At 45.4% G+C, this 22,007-nt stretch overlaps 1 protein-coding gene across 1 annotated transcript in view; it reads right to left on the bottom strand.

Moving 5' to 3' along the window:
- ARAP2 (ArfGAP with RhoGAP domain, ankyrin repeat and PH domain 2) overlaps positions 1-22,007 on the bottom strand; it is a 128,839-nt gene that overhangs the window by 76,453 nt on the left and 30,379 nt on the right. The window contains 3 exon segments of the mRNA XM_056855272.1: positions 3,854-3,969; positions 12,115-12,296; positions 18,473-18,593. Coding sequence (XP_056711250.1) covers positions 3,854-3,969; positions 12,115-12,296; positions 18,473-18,593 — 419 coding nt within the window.

Below are 22,007 nucleotides of genomic sequence, written 5' to 3'. Positions count from 1 at the left end.
ACAGATGGCCATTTAAGCAGAGGCTAGATGGCCATCTGTCAGCAATGCTGATTCTATGACCTTAGGCAGATCATGAGAGGGAGGGCATCTTGGCCATCTTCTGGGAATGGAGTAGGGGTCACTGGGGATGTTGGGGGGAGGTAGTTGTGAATTTCCTGCCTTGTGCAGGGGTTGGACTAGATGAACCTGGTGGTAGGGCTGTTGAAAAAAAATAAATTCGGTAAATTGGTTCTTGTAGGTTATCCGGGCTGTGTAACCGTGGTCTTGGAATTTTCTTTCCTGACGTTTCGCCAGCAGCTGTGGCAGGCATCTTCAGAGTAGTAACAGAGTAGAGTGTTACTACTCTGAAGATGCCTGCCACAGCTGCTGGCGAAACGTCAGGAAAGAAAATTCCAAGACCACGGTTACACAGCCCGGATAACCTACAAGAACCAATGAACTCTGACCGTGAAAGCCTTCGACAATAAATTCGGTAAAATTCGGATTCGGCAAAATTCAACCCGTTTTTATTCGGGAAATGCCGAAGTCTGAACTCTCCTATTCGGATTCGTGGAATTAGGCATGAAATTTGGCGTTCCCGAATAAATTCGGCCGAATAAAGCCATTTAAAGCACATTCGGGGCTTTACGCAGCTCCGGGGGGGGGGCATTTTTGGAGGTAGAGGTCCCAAACTTTCAGGGTAGCTTGGAGGGACCCTACTTGCAAGAACCCCCATGTTTGGTGAAGATTTGGGTCAGGGGGTCCCAAGTTATGGGGTCTGGAAGGGAGATAGACATCCGCCCATTGGAATGAATGGGAGCAGGCCATCTTTAATGTGCATCTAGAGAGCGGCAAATCCAAGACAAAACCTCCCATTGTTTCTCGTTGGCTATTTATGCACGGGAGGTTTTGCTTTGGATTTTCCGCTTTCTAGATGCACATTTCCCCCAGACAAATTCTCAAAACTCTGCAGGGGGGCTTATTGTTCAGATTTGAGAATTTGGATGGGGGAAATGTGCATCTAGATTTGCCGCTCTCTAGATGCACATTAAAGATTGCCTGCTCCCATTCATTCTAAAACCTCAAGGCAAAACCTCCCATTGTTGTGGACTGATAAAAGGCGGCGTTGTTTACAATTTGCTCCGCTTTACCTTGGGAGCAAAGCCCCACCATGGCTCTTACTTCCGAGTAAGCCGGCTGGAGGATCAGGACTGCCCGCCCTTTCCTCTACATTTTGCTTCCTCCTGTCACTGCTTCCTCAGCCCCGGGGGCACCCAAAAACAACGAAGACCGAGGTGGGGGGGAGTTGAGGGAGGAGACAACGTGGCTGAGCTGTCACTGTCAGTGGAAAGGAGAAATCCTGAGCAGGGACACCCGCGGGGGGCCGGGGAGGGGGGGAATAAGCAGGATGCTGCATTGTACGGCACACGACACCACTGGCACATACACACATGCATGCCACTACACGCCATTCCCTCCCCCCCCATCGTGCAAAAGAAGGCAAAAGCTTGGATTCTACGGACACGGCCCACAGAGATAATCAACCCCCCCCCCGCGACAAAAAGACGCAAATTCCAAATGAAGGAGAACAACAGGGCAGCCAGAGAGAGAGACTCACCGACCCACACTGACCTCCAGGCGAAGGTTACAACCAGTGAAAACAGCAAAAAAAACACTAGCGCAGAGGCAATCAACCCCCCCAACAGAACATCTCCCCCCTCTGGCTTCCCCCCCACACACAGAGAATCTCCCCACACACACACACACACACACACAGGAAAAAAGTTATAGAGAAAAGCCCCAAAATGGGTCAAACTGTGGATGTCTTCTCTTCCAGCAGAAGCAGGGGTCAGGAGGAGTAATCCAATCTGATTCCAGCAAGCAGCAGCAGGTCACCTCAGCTTAGGATCTCTCACAATCAGCACAGGAGCAGCACAGGAGCAGCAGCAATGGAAGGAATACAGACTCACACACACAGACTCTCTGGCCATTTATGCACGGGAGGTTTTGCCTTGGATTTGCTGCTCTCTAGATGCACATTTTCCCCATCCAGATTCTCAAAACTCTGCATGGGAGCTTATTTTTGAGCTTGGAGAATTTGGATGGGAGAAATGTGCATCTAGAGAGCGGCAAATCTAAGGCAAAACCTCCCGTACATAAATGGCTTCTCTCTCTCCACCCCCCCCCCCAGGCCGCACAGCAACCCGGGACCAGGCACAAACACCCCACACACACACACGGGGATCTCTCTCTCACACACACACACTCACTCCCCCTCGCCCCGGGCTGTGCAGCAACTCGGGACCACACACATGCACACACACCCCACGGGGATCTCTCTCACACACACACAAACACTCTCTCTTTCTCTCCCCGGGTGGCGCAGTGGCCGGGCTCACGTACTCATCCGCGACTGATTGGCCAGAAGAAGACCCAGCTTGGCCACCTATTGGCCGCGGGAGAATGCTGATTCGGGGGTGCCGAAGTTGTACGAATTTATCCGGTGTCCGCCTGAACTCATAGAGTTCGGCTCATCATTTTCCCGCCTTTTTTTACTTTGGTTCTATCCGAACTAGAAACCGCCGAATCGGGGCAAATTCGGCTGTTTTTCAGTTCGGATGGAACCAAATCGACAGTCCTACCTGGTGGTCCCTTCCAACTTTATCATTCTATTATTCTATTCTATGACCTAACTGACCCATGTCAAGATCCAAAAAATTGGCAATTGTATTATCTATATGTGTCCTAAAATATGTAAAAACAGAACTGAAAATGGTTAGACATAAATCTATACTGAAAAGTAAATAAGAGAAATGAATTATTACAAATAAGTTAGGGTTAATGTTAAAATCAGATGAGATGATAATTTAGTAAGGCGAGTTTTACTATGTAATTGCAAAGTACTAACATTATGAGAATGAATGCATAAATAAAAAGTAGCATATTTTGTTATAAAGCTAGAATAGTACGACTTAGGGAAGATGGGAACAAAATGGGAACAAAACTCTATATCCTCACCCAGAATTTTTTTTTTTTTTTACATTTTAGGTTTTATGTTTGTAGTGTGTTGTGCACGTCACGTTGCTATATATTTTATGTTTGTTTGTATTTTTATGGCTATAAAATAAAACAGCATTAAAAAAAGAGTGGCATTCAGTTTTGCTCCACTGACCAATTCCAGATAGTGGTGTAAACTGCTGTCAAGTCCCACCCGACTTAAGATGACCCCAGAAGGTTTTCAAGGCAAGAGATGTTCAAAGGTGGTTTGCCATTGCCTGCCTCTGCATAGAAACCCTGGGTTACCTTGGTGGTCGCCCATCCAATTACTAACCAGGGCCGACCCTGCTTAGCTTCTGAGATCTAAGGAGATCAGGCTAGCCTGGGCCATCCAGGTAAAGGCAATTCCAGATACCTGACACTTCAAACATGTTTATAACCCATTCTGTCTGTGCCTCCCAACCTTCCCTCTCATTTTAAATCTGAAGGGGGAGACCATAGAAGAGAGAGCTGCCCTCTGTCTGGAGGAATATACTTAAAATTCTTCCTCTGTCCACCAACCATTCCCTCTATACTACCTAAGCAGTTTATAATCATTATTTTCTGCTTTGGGATACTGAAGTTCACCTGGGGTACTTTGGGGTACTTGCTGGAAATAATAGGCTGTCGGGGAAAAGGTTAAACATTCCTCCCACTCACTGATTTGGCCCGGCAAATGCCCACCCTCTACACCACATAATCTCAACCCCATACAGCCTGGGGACATGTTTGTGCAGCGAGTGGCTGCCACCCCTCCTGCATAAAAGGGCTGTCACAAACGTCTTCTAAAGGGTCCCAACAATTAATTACTTCGCACAATGAATGCAACAAGTCTTACCTAAAGCTTCTATAGGGTGTAATGATTTCAAAAGATTGCTTTGCAGTACGGTCAACCTGTCTCACATTAGCCACGTTCATGGGGATTACAGTGATCCCATAACCAGTTCGAAAATCCTGAAAAGGGGGAAATAAGACCGCAAACCATTATTAAGAAACCTCACACAATCTCTGTTCAAAACAGTGGTTTACAAACATTGGTCTGTTGAAGCTGAAATAAAGAAGAGTCATAACGTTGTTTGCTGTTGAACATTGTATTGAATGGTACTGAATGGAAACCTTTTGTTAACTATAATTTAGAATCATGCAAGGAGCACAATTTTAACAAAGTGCATTTCTTTAGCACTTATTTTGAAGTGTTCAAAGCTCTTCATAGACATCAGCTCAGCAATGCTTACAGCAACTTTTTTCTATTGAGACTCTGGGACATGGGCATATTAGGACCTCTCTAATTTAGACTGGCCAGATAGACCAGTGATTCCCTACCTTTTTGGTGACCCACAAGTCCAAATTTATTTAGTATGCCAACTTTCTCTACCACTTAAGGAAGAATCAAACCAGCTTACAATCACCTTCCCTTCCCCTCCCCACAACAGATACCCTGTGAGGTAGGTGAGGCTGAGTGTGACTAGCCCAAGGTCAGCCAGCTGGCTTCATGTGGAGGAGTAGGGAAACCAACCCGGTTCACCAGATTAGCCCACGCCGCTCATGTGGAGGCGTGGGGAATCAAAACCGGTTCTCCAGCTCAGAGTCCACCGCTCCAAACCAGCACTCTTAACCACTACATCATGCTAGTTTCCTACCTTTTTCGTATGGTGACCCAAAAGTCTGACTTTATTTGGTACGATGACCCATTTAAAAAAACAACAGCTTGCACAAAAGTATAAAATTCTGAAAGCCTGAGACCCACATTCACATACTTCACAACCCACTTTGGAGTCAGGCCCCACCAGATGGGAAACACTGAGACACACCAGAAGGCTGCCTTGTTCAAACCCCTGATCCCCAACCATTACAACAGTACAGAGGTATTCAAATTTTCATTTTCATCTTGTGCCTTATCCCTTCTGTGACAGAAAGCCGTCAGACAGGACCCCGAAGTAATAGCTGCAGGCATGGACATACCCATTCTGCATGGGCTATAGTTAGGGTGCGGCCAGAGGACTATCCTGTAGATCGGGGCTGGGCAACTGGGGTGGTGGTGGCCTTAACTGGGGAAGGGATCCCCCACTGGGATTGATGAAGGCACAAGGGGTGGAAGAGGGCTGATACCCTTACTCACTCATCTAAGCAGACACAGCTTTTAGGCTGGGACATGAACAGGAGGGAAGCGAACTGTGAGTAGACGGAATTGATGGTGTGTGAAGGCAGGACATCAGGAAGCGGAAGCAGTAAGTTTCAGAATCAGTAAGTTTAGCTGCCCATCCAGCAACATTCCAGCTGAGAAATTTGCAGCAAGATGAGAGTCAGTCCTTATCAGGGAGATCTGTAGGAGACATCTCCCTAAGCAAGTTAGAATCTGCTGTAGGAGGACACACTATTGTGGTTGGTTCCAGAGGAACCGGGGCATTGCCTTGAAATAGGTCAGACTCTTGGGCTGGCTGGTTTACTAAGTCAGGAGTCATATCAACCGTGTGTTTGGAATTTGGTTGGTGCTCAGTTCTAGTAGAAAGGGAAGGTACCCTTGGTTTAAAAGGGGGTAAATGGGCCTGTGCTGACTTAATCTGGGTAAGGTTATCTTTAAGGTTCCCTAGCCTCATTATTATATTGTTTTGTTCCTTTGTTGGGAGAATGCGAAAAGAACTAATTAGTTTTGCATCCTCCATTTCGAGTATATCATCGACCGGGTTACATGGCTGGAGCAGAGAGCATCTAGAATCTGGTGGTAGGCTTGATTTACGGTACATGAATTTTAGATCTGAATCAACTGGGGAGGCATTCTTTAAACTAGTTGGAGGCAGATCTATTAAAAGCTTATCAACCTTGTGAGACTCAGCCTGGTTTTGGGGAGCAAATTTAATTGATTTTTTAAAGAGAGGCTTGGGAGGGGGAAGCGGAAGCAAGGAGTGAGGGAACTCTTCTGTGAGCGACAGCTGTATGGGCATCCTAATAAAAATGCTGTGAGTTGGAACTTACCCGACTTCATTGTAACTTAACTTTAATGATACTGTTCATATGGCCAATTCAGGCCTGAACAATGTCACACTGAGATCAAAAGTTAAAGAAAAAGAAAAAAAGAAAAAGAACTATATAGATAACGCATAAGAAAATTATTTTTTTATCTTGACTGAGAAAAAAAAAACTTGGCAACTGCCAATGTAGTATTAAAATCCACCCCTGCTAAAAAGAATTCTCAAATTATTCAATTCACAGACATATTCCCAAATAAAAGGCTTTATCCACCTGTCTCTAGCTTCATTGAGCAGGTTGCAGCTAAACAAGGAATGCTGAAGTGTGTCTATTTGGCCCGAACCCCACAGACATACTCTCTCGCAATACGGTACCCTATTTAAACAACCCATTAGCTCCCCTGATGGAACAGCATTCAGTCTAGCCAACATAAATAATCGCCCGTATCGTGGGACTGTCAGAAAATCAAAATACATCGGGAGGGTTTGCAGCAGGTTTAGACCTAAGTATAGAAGTGAACATACTCTACATGCTCTTATTTTTAAAAAATTAAATTTTATTAACATTGCAGACTAAATCAATTTCAATCAATCAAGGAACAATTTTAAAAAGCATAATAGAAGTCATACATTTTTAAAGGGGAGACATCACAAGGTGGATCCACATAAATCTAACTTGTCCCCTACTACTGAGCTAGGCATTCCCATTGCTATAAAATCACAGGGGGACAAAACCCCATCTAATCCAGCACCTTGGCACAAGGCAATATGAGTTGTCCCAAGGACTCAGCCACCACTGAAGCAAGCTGTCACCTACATAGACAAAGGGGACAGGACCTCTACACAAAAGTAAAACCTATGATTTGTTTATAGCTTGAAATGTCAAGTTCTCTTCCTGTCAGCGGTGGTGGTTCTTGGCTGCACAGATTATTAGTCTCAAACAAATGGCCATTATTCCAAATATTGTGCTAGTAAACCATTTATAAAAATGTATGTGTACATACATACATAGGAGCCCCATGGCACAGAGTGGTAAGCTGCAGTACTGCAGTCCAAGCTCTGCTCACGACCTGAGTTCGATCCCAACAGAAGTTGATTTCAGGTAGCCGGCTCAAGGTTGACTCAGCCTTCCATCCTTCCGAGGTCGGTCAAATGAGTACCCAGCTTGCTGGGGGTTAAGGGAAGATGACTGGGGAAGGCACTGGCAAACCACCCCGTAAACAAAGTCTGCCTAGTAAACGTCAGGATGTGACGTCACCCCATGGGTCAGGAATGACCCGGTGCTTGCACAGGGGACCTTTACCTTTACATACATACATGCAACATGATCTTATTGTAGTACTTCTAAAATCTATTTTTTGCAAGCAGCTCAGCATTGAAGAAAGAGCTGCAGATGACCCTCCAATTTCATTGTATAATGGATGAATATCATTGTATAAGGGATGAACAAGTGACCCCCGCCCAGCCCCTTGCGCATGGCTACTTTCCATCCTCCCTGGGCAGGGCCTGAAAAGGACCAAAGGTCGACACCTTCTATTTATCTCTTGGGGATTTTCTCTAGTTCCTTGCCCAGATCCATTGTCCCTCGCCCAAGTTTATTTTATAACTCTAATAACTCTCACCTTACTTTTCCTTGACCTTCACTTCATTATCCCCCCACCCCCACCCTTGAAATCAATGGATTCGCGCCTGATCTATCTGCTCCACGGCAGCCCAAAAGATTTCTCTGGAGACTTCACAGTGGCTTATTCATTTACTCCTATCAGCTGTACAGGCGCTATAATCACCTGTCAGCTTGAGCTTGGCAGCACGTTATATAGCAATGGAGTATTCTTCAGCAGGAGGGCAGGCAGAAATAATAGATGTACCATGTCAAACTATGAAGTATGAAGATAGGAGGGAAGTGGTCACCATATCTGACTGCAATCTGTGTTGCTGGTGATTGTTCATATTGTGTCAGAAAGAAAAAACAAACAAACACGGACTGAGATAACCCTTAAATCAATAAAAGCTGAACAATGCTAGGATTCCAACAATAATAATAAGAGCTGGTTTTTATACCCCACTTTTTCTCTACCTATAAGGAATCTCAAAGCAGCTTACAATTGCCTTCCCTTCCCCTCCCCACCACAAACACCTTGTGATGTAGGTGGGGCTAAGAGAGTTCGGAGAGCACTGTGACTAGCCCAATGTCACCCAGCAGGCTTCATGTGGAGGAGTGGGGAAACCAACCCGGTTCACCAGATTAGAGTCTGCCCTTCATGTGGAGGAGTGGGGAATCAATCCCAGTTCTCCAGATTAGAGTCATACTCTCTCAGCCCCACCTACCTCACAGGGTGTCTGTTGTAGGGAGGGGAAGGGTTGGGAAATACAGGAAGATTTTGGGGCAGAGCCTGAGGAGGGCAGGGTTTGGGGAGGGGAAGGACTTCAATGCCATACAGTCCAATTGCCAAAGCTTTTTCTCCTGGGGAACTTATCCCTATCGGCTGGAGATCAGTTGTAATAGCAGGAGATCTCCAGCTAGTACCTGGAGGATGGCAACCTTGATTATCCAACATGTGTGAAAGCAGCCCCAGCCTTCTCACAACTATCCCAAATTATCTCACAAAAACATTCAACGGAAGGTTGTAACAATAGCAGAACAGATTAGGACACAGCAAGCAGGTCAAGATAGTGGCGCAGTCAGACAATGCCCACTTGCACAGTGCAAGTATGTAATTCTGTCCCAGCTGGGCTCTTCCAATACAGGAGTTCAATACCATAATAATTACGTGGAGCTTATTCCGAATTTCACACTTTGGGGGCTAATGGACTCCAAAAAATGTGCTCACATTATGGCCGCAGCTCCGTTTGTTCACATTTGGATATCTGAAGAGTCAATTTCAATGACTGGCATTTGCTTAACAGCCAGCAATAATGAAAAGATAACAGAATCAAAGGCCCATGAAAGGAGTAATTCCATCCAGCCTTGTTACTGTGACAAACCCCAAGACATCCCTACTGTGCACCAGTCGATAGCTTAGAACCTCACCAGATCATAAGAAGATATAAGAACATAAGAAAAGCAATGCTGGATTAGACCAAGGACCGTCAAGTTCAGCAGTCTGTTCATACAGCGGCCAACCAGGTGTCTCTAGGAAGCCCACAAACAAGACAACTGCAGCAGCATCCTGCCTGTGTTCACGGTACCTAATATCATAGGTATGCTCCTCTGATACTGTAGAGAATAGGTATGCATCATCATAACTAGTATTTATTTTGAATAGCAGCCATGGATAGCCCTATCCCTGCTGAACATGTCCACTCCCCTCTGAAAACCTTCCAAGTTGGCATCCATCACCACATCCTGGGGCAGGGAGTTCCACAATTTAACTATGTGTTGTGGGAAGAAATACTTTATTTGATCTGTTTTGAATCACTCACCCTCCAGCTTCAGCAGATGACCCCGTGTTCTGGTATTATGAGAGAGGGGGAAAAGCTTTTCCCTGTCCTCTCTCTCCATACCACGCATAATTTTATAGACCTCTATCATATCTCCCCTTAACCGCCTTCTTTCCAAGCTAAACAGCCCTAAGTGTTTCAACTGCTCCTCATAGGGCAGTTGCGCTAGCCCCCTGATAATTTTGGTTGCTGTTTTCTGCACCTTCTTAAGCTCTGCAATATCCTTTTTTAGGTGTGGTGACCAGAACTGTATACAGTATTCCAAGTGTGGTCTCACCATAGATTTGTACAAGGGCAGTATGACAGCAGCCGTTTTATTCCCTGTTCCTTGGCTAATTATGGCCAGCATGGGATTTGCCTTTTTCATGATCCCACAGGGTGTGTCCACCTTAGAGACTTGGAGGGGGGAAGAACAAGTAACTTATCTGAGGATAACGAGGTATCCCCATTAGTGTCCCAGCTAGTGTTGCTGCGACAAATATATTTTGAGCCTAAATAGATATATTTTTGTGTTATTCCATTCTTAATTTGCTTCCTTGTCTTTCAGACTAGAAGGAACGTGTGTTTCATGGACAGAAGTACTATCAAAGCCTTCTACAATCATCCATGGGACTTTTTGGTTTCCTTCTTGTGGCAAAGGATCCCTGTATTCCAGAAGAGCACCCTTATTTATTTACTTATCTATCTATATGATTTTATACCCCACCCTCACTCCCCAGCCAGGGGCCGGGCTCAGGGCAGCTCCCAACAAAAACAATCCATAACATGATATAATAAATATCATAAAACAGCATAAAATCACAAAATAAAACAAGGTAATCAACCAATTCAAGCCCTTGAAATACACATGATATAAAAACAACTGGTGCTCAGTTTCAGTATAAAGGCCACCGTAATGCCTGCAGAAAGCCAAATCCCCACGTATCAATTGGTAAAAGTGGGGACCAAAAGATCTAACAAAATTAGTCTTGAATATCTTCTGTCAGATAAGAACCAAAAAACAACACGATTGGTTGCCCGGTTTTGCACCCAGGTCTGTAATCACAGAAAAATTGAGAAGGGCCTTTAATCCTGAAGAGTGGCAGATATTTTAGTTCCTGAAATAACTTAATCTCGACCATTTGCCCAGGATAAATGCTGTAGTGTTTAATTGCTGACATATATGTGTAGTTTTAGCTGGCATCTATTAGGACTACCCTGTGTTTTAACAAGATCATTTGTATATAAATTTCATTCTTTCTGTAATTAATGTTTCCTTTATATACTTACTGGTTGTGTATTGTAATCATAACGATTAAGATAGTAAAAGTGGGTGAGGGAAGTAAGGAGACCAGCAATGATGGATAACTACAGATGCCTTCTACCGTAGTGAAAGGGACCCTCCAGAGTGCTGTTTAAAGAAATCCAAGATGGTGACACTAGAAGAAGATTAGTAACCTCCTCCCCCCACATCCACCCACCATGCTTGTAGAAAAGCATGTAGCTCAGTATTCTTTGGAACCCGGCCAGTTTCCAGAAACGTTCATCTGTTCAACAACGAGAACTCCCCATAATTATACCTTATCAAAACTACTACATTCATCTCAAACCAATATGAGCAATAACATCAGTTCTTTCCAGAATCATTTTTTCCTCTTCACCAAAACACATCTAATTGTTACAAAACGACGGCTTCTTTTTGTACAGCAAGTTTTTAAAAACCCTGAAAAGCCAGTGATATATTTATCACCAAAAAAAAAAGCGGATAGAAATTTATCCCTGCAAGAAAATGTTACCCAACCAATAATTGCAAGCTTGAAATTACCCTTCAGCCTCCAGTTCCATTACTGGTATGTTTCAAGATTGAAGTGAGAATGTATTTAGCTTAATACTTAAAAAAAAATGATGTGATACACTATAGGATTTTTCCTATCAGGTTGAATAGTAATCAGTATATCAGCGTGACCTGTTCTCCATTCAGCAATGTGATTATTCTAGACTTACCATTAAAATAGCCCCCTGAAAGTCATCATGGGAATGACTTTCAGTCACCATGGTGTAGTGGTTAAGAGCGGTGGACTCTGATCTGGAGAACCAGGTTTGATTCCCCACTCCTCCACATGGCACCACATTCCTTCAATCTTCTCTCATTCATCCATCTGCAATATCTTTGAGAGCCAGTGTGGTGTAGTGGTTAAGAGCGGTGGACTCTAATCTGGAGAATCGAGTTTGATTCCCCACTCCTCCACATGAGCGGTGGTGGCTGATCTGGTGAACTGGATTTGTTTCCCCACTCCAACAAACAAAGCCAGCTGGGTGACCTTGGGCTAGTCACAGCTCTCTCTCAGTCCCACCTACCTCACAGGGTGCCTGTTGTGGGGAGGGGAAGGCGATTGTAAGCCGGTTTGATTCTTCCTTAAGTGGTAGAGAAAGTCGGCATATAAAAACCAACTCTTCTACTTCTTCTGCTTTGTGGTATTGCCAATAACACTTCCATAATTTTACAACCCCTGAAAAGTACTTGATCAAGCCCACAAAAAAAAAAAAAAACTAAAGAAGCATCCCACACCTTCAAACCAGGCCTTTGCATAAATACCACCATCTCATTTCACCTTCAAACCTCTTTCATAATGTAGAGTTCCATAAATATTGCATAGTGTTTCCATTCAGCGTACTAACACACTTAGAAGAACATTCTGAAATATACATCTACCTGTTCACTTTTGCAAATCCACACATGGTTTCCTTGAACCAAGGTAAAGATTTTGGCTTTGTATCCCTTCAGTTCCAGATACCCACTTTTCTCAGGAGGGACAATGCTGTTTCGTGTGCAAGAAATTTCAGGTTGCAGCCGCAAAGCACCAAGTATTGTATTAATCCAGTCATTTCTTTCATCTTAAAAAGAAAAAAACCCACACACGCAATAATGAATTGAACATTGATGCAAACATTTTAAAATACGATTTCAGGGTTCAATATTTAACACTCTGGTTATATGACTTTTTGTTATATTATTATTTTTGTGAGTCTCAGAGACACTAGGGAAAGGTAGGATATAAATTTGGAAGTAAAGCAAGCAAACACACACAGTGTCATCCTAAACTGTGAGGAGGAGGAAAAGGAGGAGGAGTTGGTTTTTATACGCTGACTTTCTCCACCACTTAAGGAAGAATCAAACCGGCTTACGATCACCTTCCCTTCCCCTCCCCACAACAGACACCCTGTGAGGCAGGTGGGGCTGAGAGAGTTGTGACTACTCCAAAGTCACCCAGCTGGCTTCATATGTAGGACTGGGGAAACCAACCCGGTTCACCAGATTAGCATCCGCAGCTCATGGACGTACCTGGTCCATTGCCTTCAATGAACAGAAGGGTGTAATTGTTTGGGATGACATCATATCTTGGAAGTTGAAATATACAAATTACAGTGATGGCCAGTAATTTTTTTAAAAAATCTTTTTTTAGGCATCTCATCTCGCATTCAGGTCCATCTTCCTTTTGAGTAAATACAGGTCCCATGAAAAATAAAACAACCTGAGCAACGCAGCAGTTTGTGCCTTCCAAAAAGCCAAGTTTTAGTGATGGAAGGCCTTCAGTTAAGAGTCAGGCAGCACTGCTGGGGACAACCTTCAATAATGGCAAGTAGGAGAAGGAGTTAGTTTTTATATGCCTACTTTCTCTACCATATAAGGAAGAATCAAACCGGCTTACAATCACCTTCCCTTCCCCTCCCCACAACAGACACCCTGTGAGGTATGTGGGGCTGAGAGAGAGTGACAAGCCCAAGGTGAGGAGGAGGAGAAGGAAAAGAGTTGGTTTTTATACTCCAGTTTTATCAACCTTTAAGGAGTCTCAGCGCTGACCTGGATGGCCCAGGCTAGCCTGATCTCGTCAGATCTCAGAAGCTAAGCAGGGTCAGCCCTGGTTAGTATTTGGATGGGAGACCACCAAAGAATATCAGGGTTGCTGTGCAGAGGAAGCCACTGGCAAACCACCTCTGTTAGTCTCTTGCCATGAAAACCCCAAAAGGGGTCACCATAAGTCAGCTGTGACTTGAAGGCACTTTACACACACACACACACACACATGGAGTCTCAAACTGGCATACAATCACCTTCCCTTCCCCTCCTCACAACAGATACCTTGTGAGGTAGGTGGGGCTGAGAGTTTGGAGAGAACTGTGAATAGACCAAGGCCACTTAGCAGGCTTCACCGTGGTGAAGTGGTTAAGAACGCTGGACTCTAATCTGGAGAACCGGGTTCGATTCCCCACTCCTCCACATGAGCAGTGGATTCTAATCTGGTGAATCGGATTTGTTTCCCCACTTCTACACATGAAGCCTGCTGGATGACCTTGGGCTAGTAACAGTTCTCTCAGAACTCTCTCAGCCCCAAGGTGATTGTAAGCCGGGTTGAGACTCCTTAACGTAGAGAAAATAGGGGTATAAAAACCCTCACCTCCTCCTTCTTGTGTTTTGTTTCCCACTCCTACACATGAAGCCAGCTGGGTGACCTTGGGCTAGTGAACACTGGAAATGTTTCAAGCCCATTCATGTTCCTAGAGTCTAGACCCGGGCTGATGAACCTATGGCACGCGTGCCGGAAACGTCCTTTCCGACGGCACGCCCAGCTCGCCGCGACTCAGCTGTTCCTTGCCCCTCCCTCTCTCAGCTGAGCTGAGGCCGTGACTCAGCTCTTCCTCCAAGTCGCTGGCCTTTCCGGCTTTGCCCCGCCCACCTCCACTGTAGCCTAGTAGCAGTTCCCACTGTAGCCTAGTAGCAGTTCCCGGAATGCCTAGCGGTTCCCGGGTGCCTCGTGGTTCCCAGCAGTTTTTCTGGTCCGAGGCAGGAGCTGCCTGCCTGCCTGCCTGCAGCCCCCGGAGGCCCTCCCACGCCTGGCAGCAGCAGCTCGGCTGAACTTGGTGAAACTCGGTGCTCACCGGCTACCTCTCCTACCCCGGCTTCTACTGCGGCTTCGTGGAGTGCTGCCCCGGCGAGCAGGACCGGCCCAACTGAACCGGTAGCGCTTCAAGGGAGGCCGGGTCCATGGGGGGAGGGGGAGCCTTGGTGCCAGTTTGGGGCCAGGCCAGTGCCAGGGAACTGGGAGGAAGCGGAGGCTGGGTGGCGGGGAACAGGGAGCCGGGGCTGAGCAGAAGGAGCGGCGAGCGGAGTGGTGGGGCCGGCTCCATGGGCTGGTGCAGCGGAACTGGGATTGGACAGCCGGGGAGGACAGGGAGAATTGGGCAGCGGGGGGGGGGGGATCTGGGACAGCAGAACTGGGGCAGTTGCAACGGCCAGGCAGAGCTGTGGCTCAGCGGCAGAGCGTCTGCTCGGCATGCAGAAGGCCCCAGGTTCAATGCCCAGCCTCTCCTGTTAAAGGGACCACGCTGGCTGCTGCCGAGACCGGCTTGGGGGAGGCGGGCGGAGGAGCGTTGGGGGGGAGGATGAAGTCGCCTCCCTACTTGTGAGTCGCCTGCCCCGCGGAGCGTGCATGTGCCTCCCCGAGCCCTCCCACCAGGGCGTCCGCCCGCCTCGAGAGAGAGAGAGAGCTGCCGCAGCGGCATCAATCCAGCTCCGCCCAAGCCGGGTTGGTGGACGAGTGGAGAGCGGCGGCTCAAGTTTGAGTGGTAAAGCTCAAATGGCTTGGGGGGGGGGCTCAGCCTCCGTTTGCAGAGTCTGGGTTTTGGGGGGGGTGTTGTTTGCCGGTGGAGTTTGCAGGTGGGAGAGGGAAGGGTCTGCTTCAGCGGGAGGGGTTGGGGTGGGGAGCAGGCCTCGCTAGGGTGGGAGCTGCCCCCTAGGGCAGGGGGTCGGGTCGAGTGGCTGGATTTGGGTCCCCCTCCTTGCTGTCCTGGAAATAGGGAGCCGATATCAGAGCAACGGGGAGGGGTGGGTTGGGAAGGTAGAGGAGCTTGTATTGGAAGTAGCAAGAAGTGCAGGAGGTCCTGGGGGGGTTAGCCATGTTCTGGGCGTGGAGCAGGGGTCACTGGAGGTGGGAGGGGGCTTACCATTTGTTACATTGGAGCTCCGTAGTATGGTTATTGGCAATTTGCCTGGGGAGGGGCCATGGTTATCAGCAAGCACACAACAGCAAAAATCACATTAATTGTTCAAAAGCATGCCAAATGCAAACTTTTACCTTTCAATAAAAAGTTGTTTGTATCATTGAAAGCTCTGTTATTGTTTTTTTCTTTAAAGGCAAAAGATGTATGCGTTGTTTTTTCTAAACTAAAACCTCAGTATTCAGGTTAAATTGCCGCATTGGCACTCGGCGATAAATAAGTGGGTTTTGGGTTGCAGTTTGTGCACTCGGTCTCTAAAAGGTTCGCCATCACTGGTCTAGACCATCCAATTTGCCTCCCCTCAATTACTTAAAATTGTCCAGGTATTCCACGTATTGATTCTGCATCGTACAATGTAAGGTTAAAAAATGAATGCAGAAGGTTCCCCTTGCTGGGTTAAGCCTGTATGCAGTGATTTAAACATCTGCTAAACAAGCCATGTGCAGATGAGAATCTGTATCTGTATCCACACATATATGCATATACAAAACTAAAGCTAGATTTTCCTCGATCTTCACACCCAAGCCGTCAGCTTCACATTGCTCTCCGTCAGCTTTATATCGAGCAGTGACTTGTAGCAGATGGCTGAAAGCACAGCTTTTAAGTGGTGTTAATAAGTGCTAAAGAAGGTCGTAAAAAAACCACCCTTGACTTTACTGGATTTCATGAAAATCCTTGAAAATGTGACTTATTTTTATCTTGCTACACAGATAGTAAACTTTTATTAGTTGTGAATTCTCTCAGACTTGGGTCTCACTTATTTCTTCACATTGTATAGTTGTTCTTTAAAAAAAAACACCCTTCATGCTCTGAGGAATACGTTCAGGGCAGTAAAGGTAAAACCTCTAATAGAGTCCAATGCTGCCTTTGTCTTTTATTTAAATAGTAATTACACGGAACCTCACGCAATTTGGTTCGTACAATTAAAAAAAAACACAGTGGCCCTTTATTTATTTATTTTAATTAAAACGTTTATTAGCCCTTTCTACCTTATAGGAACTCAAGGTGGCTTACAATGTAAATAATAATAAAATACATTAAAAACAGTAGTTAAAATGAATCATTTAAAACTGCCAGTAGGCAGAAGAACTAATCTAATGCCACCGTGAATAAAAACTTTTTACATGTAACCCTAAACAGAAAAATTATTTATTTACTTTAATTGTCTGTTTTTCTTGCTGAGACCTGAGGACTCTTCAAAGAAGGGCCCCCATAAATCTTTGGCATGAAGTTGCTCAGGGGAGGGGCAGTGGCTCAGTGATAGAGCATCTGCTTGGCATGCGGAAGGTCCCAGTTTCAGTCCCTGGCATCTGCAGTGAAAGGGACTAGGCAAGTAGGTGATGTGAAAGACCTCTTCCTGAGACCCTGGAGAGCTGCTGCTGGTCAGAATAGACAATACTGACTTCGATAGACCAAGGATCTGATTCAGTATAACAGTGCATTCCTAAGGAGAGTTACTCCAGTCTAAGCCCATTCTTTTCAATGGGCTTAGACTGGAGTAACTCTCCTTAGGAATGCACTGTAAGGCAGCTTCATGTGTTCATGTGTATTCAACAGTTTAAGCACTCCTGAGTAGCAAATCTTTTCCTATATTCTACACACAGTTCTCGGTTGGTCTGGTTAAAGCAACCTTCTCTTTTTAAGACTCTAGTATTGGTTAACGTGTATAAAATACAGATGGAAACTTCTTATGCCATTCATACTACAATTACTTGATAAGCAGGGCGTCCATATTGTCCAACCAAATGGAAAAGCAAATGTTACCACTCTCCTGCCAGACAGATTTTTCTCCAGGCATGGAAGGGTAAAGTTCTTCTCGCAACTTGGAAGGACTTCAGAATGCAGTTGGACATTAAAGAAAACAATGCCACTGAAAAAACCAGTGAAACCAGAGAAAATCCTTTCTCCTCTGTTTTTGCAGTTAACCACATTACATAAGACATTCCATGATCACCATGGAAAGCCAGTACAGTCTATTGGACAGAGGGTCTAAAATGGGAAAGACTGAGGTTCAAATGCCCACCCAGCCATGAAATTCAGTGGGAGACACCAGACGTCATTCCCTCAGGAATGCTGTGAGGACAACATAGAGGAAGGAAGAACCATTTGGTAAACCAAATTCCTTGGAGAAAGGACAGGATAAAAGTGCATACATAAGAAGAAGAGGAGGAGGAAGAGGAGGAAGAGGAGGAAAAGTTGGTTTTTATACCCCAATTTTCTCTACCTTTAAGGAGACTCAAACCGGCTTACAATTGCCTTCCCTTCCTCTCCTCACAATAGACACCTTGTGAGGTACGTGGGGCAGAGAAAGTTCAGAGAACTGTGACTAGTCCAGGGTAAACCAACAAGCTTCATGTGTAGGAGTGGGGAAACAAACCTGGTTCACCAGATTAGAGTCCGCCGCTCATGGGGAGGAGTGGGGGATCAAACCTGGCTATCGAGATTAGAGTCCACTGTTCTTAACCACTACACCACACTGGCTCTCGTGGCACAGTGATCAACAGTGGGCGCACACTACCACTGTTTAAAAGGTATTTCTAGAACATCCATCTTTATTTTGACCATGGCTGGAAAGACATCAGCTGTCTAGTGTACAGAAGCATGACAAAAATAAGTTGGGCCTAAGAGAAGTTGTGTGAGAATCATAGATCCTTGTAGCTACTGGATAAATATCAACCATATAGCAGACAAAGCTGTGTAGCTAACCAATTACCAGTTATTTTTGCTTTTGACACACAAAACTCAAGATAGGTGCAGTTTATGGAGAAATAGAGGAATGAGAGTGACATTTTAAACAGTGTTTCTTGACCATATTACCACAGAGGCCCCCTAGTAGAGTTTTGTGGTGGTTTTGCTTGAGCCTGCTTATATTTTCTAATCTTTGACCAGGAAGAGAAAACTGTGCCTTATGAAAAACTGCCTGCAACATCCATTACCGGCAGTAATCTACAAGGCTCTTGCCATCACAGGTCGGAAAAATAATCACACACTTGTCATGACAACGTCTCTCTTACCTTCTTTTTCGGCTCTGAACACAAATATCCTGTGTGCAGTAACGAGTTCAAACTTGATATCCCCGTGGACTCTGATTGCAGACACAGCAGACAGGAGGATTATTCCTTTGGAGTACACTTCCTGCATCAGACACAATGGAAAGAGTCTGTGAAGGCACAAGTTATTCTTAATAACATTCATCAGTGCAATCCTAGATCATGTTATATCAGGGGGGTTGAACTCAATTGTTACAAGGGCCGGATATGACATAAATGTCGGGCCGGGCCATGCCTCGCCAGCCCAGATTGAGAGTGGGAAGGTGGTGGCTGCCTCGGCTGGCTCACGGGCCAGGTAAGGGCCGGATCCGGCCCTCAGGCCTTATGTTTGACACCCCTGTGTTATACCCTTCTAAGTCAATGCGTCAAAACAGTGTAGCTAGGATGGCACGGTATATGGCAAGTAATTGTGTTAATGGTAACCTGTGCTTTTGATACAAATGCTCACATCCATTAAAAAAAACCCAATGCTACTGAAATCCACTTCTGCACTAAATGTAACAGGAAGTTATAGAATCATAGAGTTAGAAGGGGCCATTCAGGCCATCTAATCCAACCCCCTGCTCAATGCAGGATCAGCCTAGAGCATCCCTGACAAGTGCTCGTCCAGCCTCTGCTTAGACCGCCAGTGAAGGGGAGCTCACCACCTCCCTGGGTAGCTGATTCCATTGTTGAACAACTCTTACTGTAAAAAAATGTTTTCCTAATATCCAACCGGTACCTTTCAGTCAATTTAAACCCATTATTGCGAGTCCTATCTTCTGCCGCCAACAGGTACAGCTCCCTGCCCTCCTCTAAGTGATGGCCCTTCGAATACTTAAAGAGAGCAATTAAGGCCCCCTCAACCTCATCTTCTCCAGACTGAACATTCCCAATTCCCTCAGCCTTTCCTCACAGGGCTTGGTCTCCAGGCCCCTGATCATCCTTGTTGCTCTCCTCTATACCTGCTCTATAATTTGTTGGATTACCTATGCTTGTCCCTCTTTAAAAAAAAAAAAAAAAAAAAAAAAAAGGACCTCCAGCACCTAGGAAACATACTACAAAAATTCCTTCTCATGTTTCTGCAAAACCCCTTCTTTGTCAGACAATGGGCATACACCCTACTAAAACTTTTGGCCATCCCAAACATTCCTGGAAGATCCTGAGATCTCCAAATAACAGAGGTGATGGCCAGAATTACTTGAGGCAATCAAAGCAAAGCAATCTTTTCATAGTGTCAAAGAAAAGAAGGCCGGTGTGTTCATCATTTCCCAGCATTTGAAACATTGTTTGCATTTCTCTTAAAAAAAAAAAAAACTTATTTCCAGCACTTATGGCTGTGAAGATGTGCTTGAACACTGGGTGGACTATTATTATTCTTGATTTCATTTACAGACTGCCTTTTTCACCAAGGCTCAAGGTGGATTGCCGAATACAGGGGGGGGGGGTGATAATACAATCAGATAGCAAAAACCTCCAATAGACAATGAAGTAGCACTAGGATTACAGAACAGGAAAACAGTGCCAACAACAAATTATCCAAGGCAAGACATACTATAATGAAGAAAGGTCACTGTAGTAAACAGAAAAGTGACATGTAAAATAAACACTGCAACGGCCTAAAATATAGAAGCAACCTCCTTGTTGAGCTGTTCCATTATACTTTGGTTTTAATCCCTTTATAGTCCCAGAAGCTTGAAATGAAAATGGTTAATAGAAAGTGGTTGGAGTGGCCCCCGCCATTGCTAGCAAAACCACTTCAGACAGCAAGTGGAGGTTTCCATGATTTTGGAACAGGGTATGTGGGTAAAAATTGTTAAGAGCCTGCAAGTCAAACCATCCTCCTATGATTAGGGTTGCCAACCTCCAGGTACTAGCTGGAGATCTCCTGCTATTACAACTGATCTCGAGCCAATAGAGATCAGCTCTCCTGGAGAAAATGGCTGCTTTGGCAATTGGACTTTATGGCATTGAAGTCCTCCCCCTCCCCAAACCCCACCCTCCTCAGGCTCCGCCCCAAAAACCTCCCGCCGGTGGCAAAGAGGGACCCGGCAACCCTACCTATGATGGGAAAAGAAGCTGTTTCCAAATGAATGCTCCTCGTAGGGTTGACAGCTCTGAGTTGGGAAATACCTTGAGATTTGGGTGGGGGGTGGAGCCTGAGGAGGGCAGTGTTTGGGGACAGGAGGGACTTCAGTGGGGTATAATGCCATAGAGTTCACCTTGCAAAGCAGCCACCTGGAGATCAGTTGCAACCCCAGGAGATCTCCAGCCACCACCTGGAGGTTGGCAAGGCTCCCCAAAAAATGACACCTCTGGGGCTCTTCTGATGTACCTCGTACTCAATTGAGGACTGGGTTTTTGCTTTGAGAAAGAGATGTGTGATGAACAAAGACTTGATCTTTGAGAGAAGCTCAGAGAAAAAGAGTGGGCGGAGCTAAGGAACTCACTCTCTCTGTTCAGAAGAAAGGAATTGTATTCTGATTTTGATAACCTGCCCATACAGTAGCTGTGTTTGACTCTGGGAACCTGAGGGTTCAGGTTTGCCTAAGCTGGTGTAAAACAAATCCTGTGGAGTGACAGGCAGAGATTGGGAGGAAAGGGACCTTTTCTCAGATCACTGGAAGGGAGTAGGCTCTGGGAAGGAGATATTCCAAATACAGGGTGTTGTTTAGGGATTGCTGCCACAAAAGTGGGGCATATCTAGACTGAGAACTAGAAGAGAGATTTGAGGATAAATCTCCATACTTCTGTGTTTCTCTGGGGAAGAGAGATTGTATAATCTCCAACTTCCCTAATAGCTAGGCAGCAGAACAGAACATCTTTAAGACGTTCTGGGAACTGAACTGAATTTGTGAACTGAATCTAAGAACTTTAATACTGTACCAGCTAAGCCAGGGGCCGTGGCTCAGTGGCAGAGCATCTGCTTGGCTTGGCACGGAGAAGGTCCTTGATTCGATCCCCGGCATCTCCAGTTAAAGGGACTAGGCAAGTAGGTGATGTGAAAGACCTCTACCTGAGACCCTGGAGAGCCGCTGGTGGTCTGAGTAGACAATACTGACCTTGATGGACCAATGGTCTGATTCAGTAGAAGGCAGCTTCATGTGTTCATATGTTCATCTATGCCTTCTCTGAAGTGAAACTTATGAAATAGCTCTGGTTCTATGCTTCTCCTAACCACTGTTTCCCCTCCAAATCTATCCCTTGTACAGTGTTTAATAAATCTCTGTTATTTGTGTGTTAACTTGAAAAGGCCTCTGGTGTCTCATTTCGTCTGAGGTAAAATAAGTAAAAGGGACTAAGAAGGAGAAAAACTAAAACTCCAAATAAACATTCCGGCAAACAAGCAAAGTCTCTCTTTTTCTCTCTCTCAGCATGGGACGGGGAAAGGGGGATAATGATAAGATGCTATGAGAAAAAAGCAAGAAGGTGCCAGGAAACACACTGTTGGGCACCATACTCAGGATCACTGACCTAAGCGAAGAAGGGGGAGATGAGTTGGGAATGTTCAACGCCCACC

The sequence above is a fragment of the Euleptes europaea genome, chromosome 9 (assembly GCF_029931775.1).
Source record: "Euleptes europaea isolate rEulEur1 chromosome 9, rEulEur1.hap1, whole genome shotgun sequence".
Taxonomy (NCBI): Eukaryota; Metazoa; Chordata; class Lepidosauria; order Squamata; family Sphaerodactylidae; genus Euleptes; species Euleptes europaea.
This window is presented reverse-complemented; position numbering and strand designations above follow the sequence as displayed.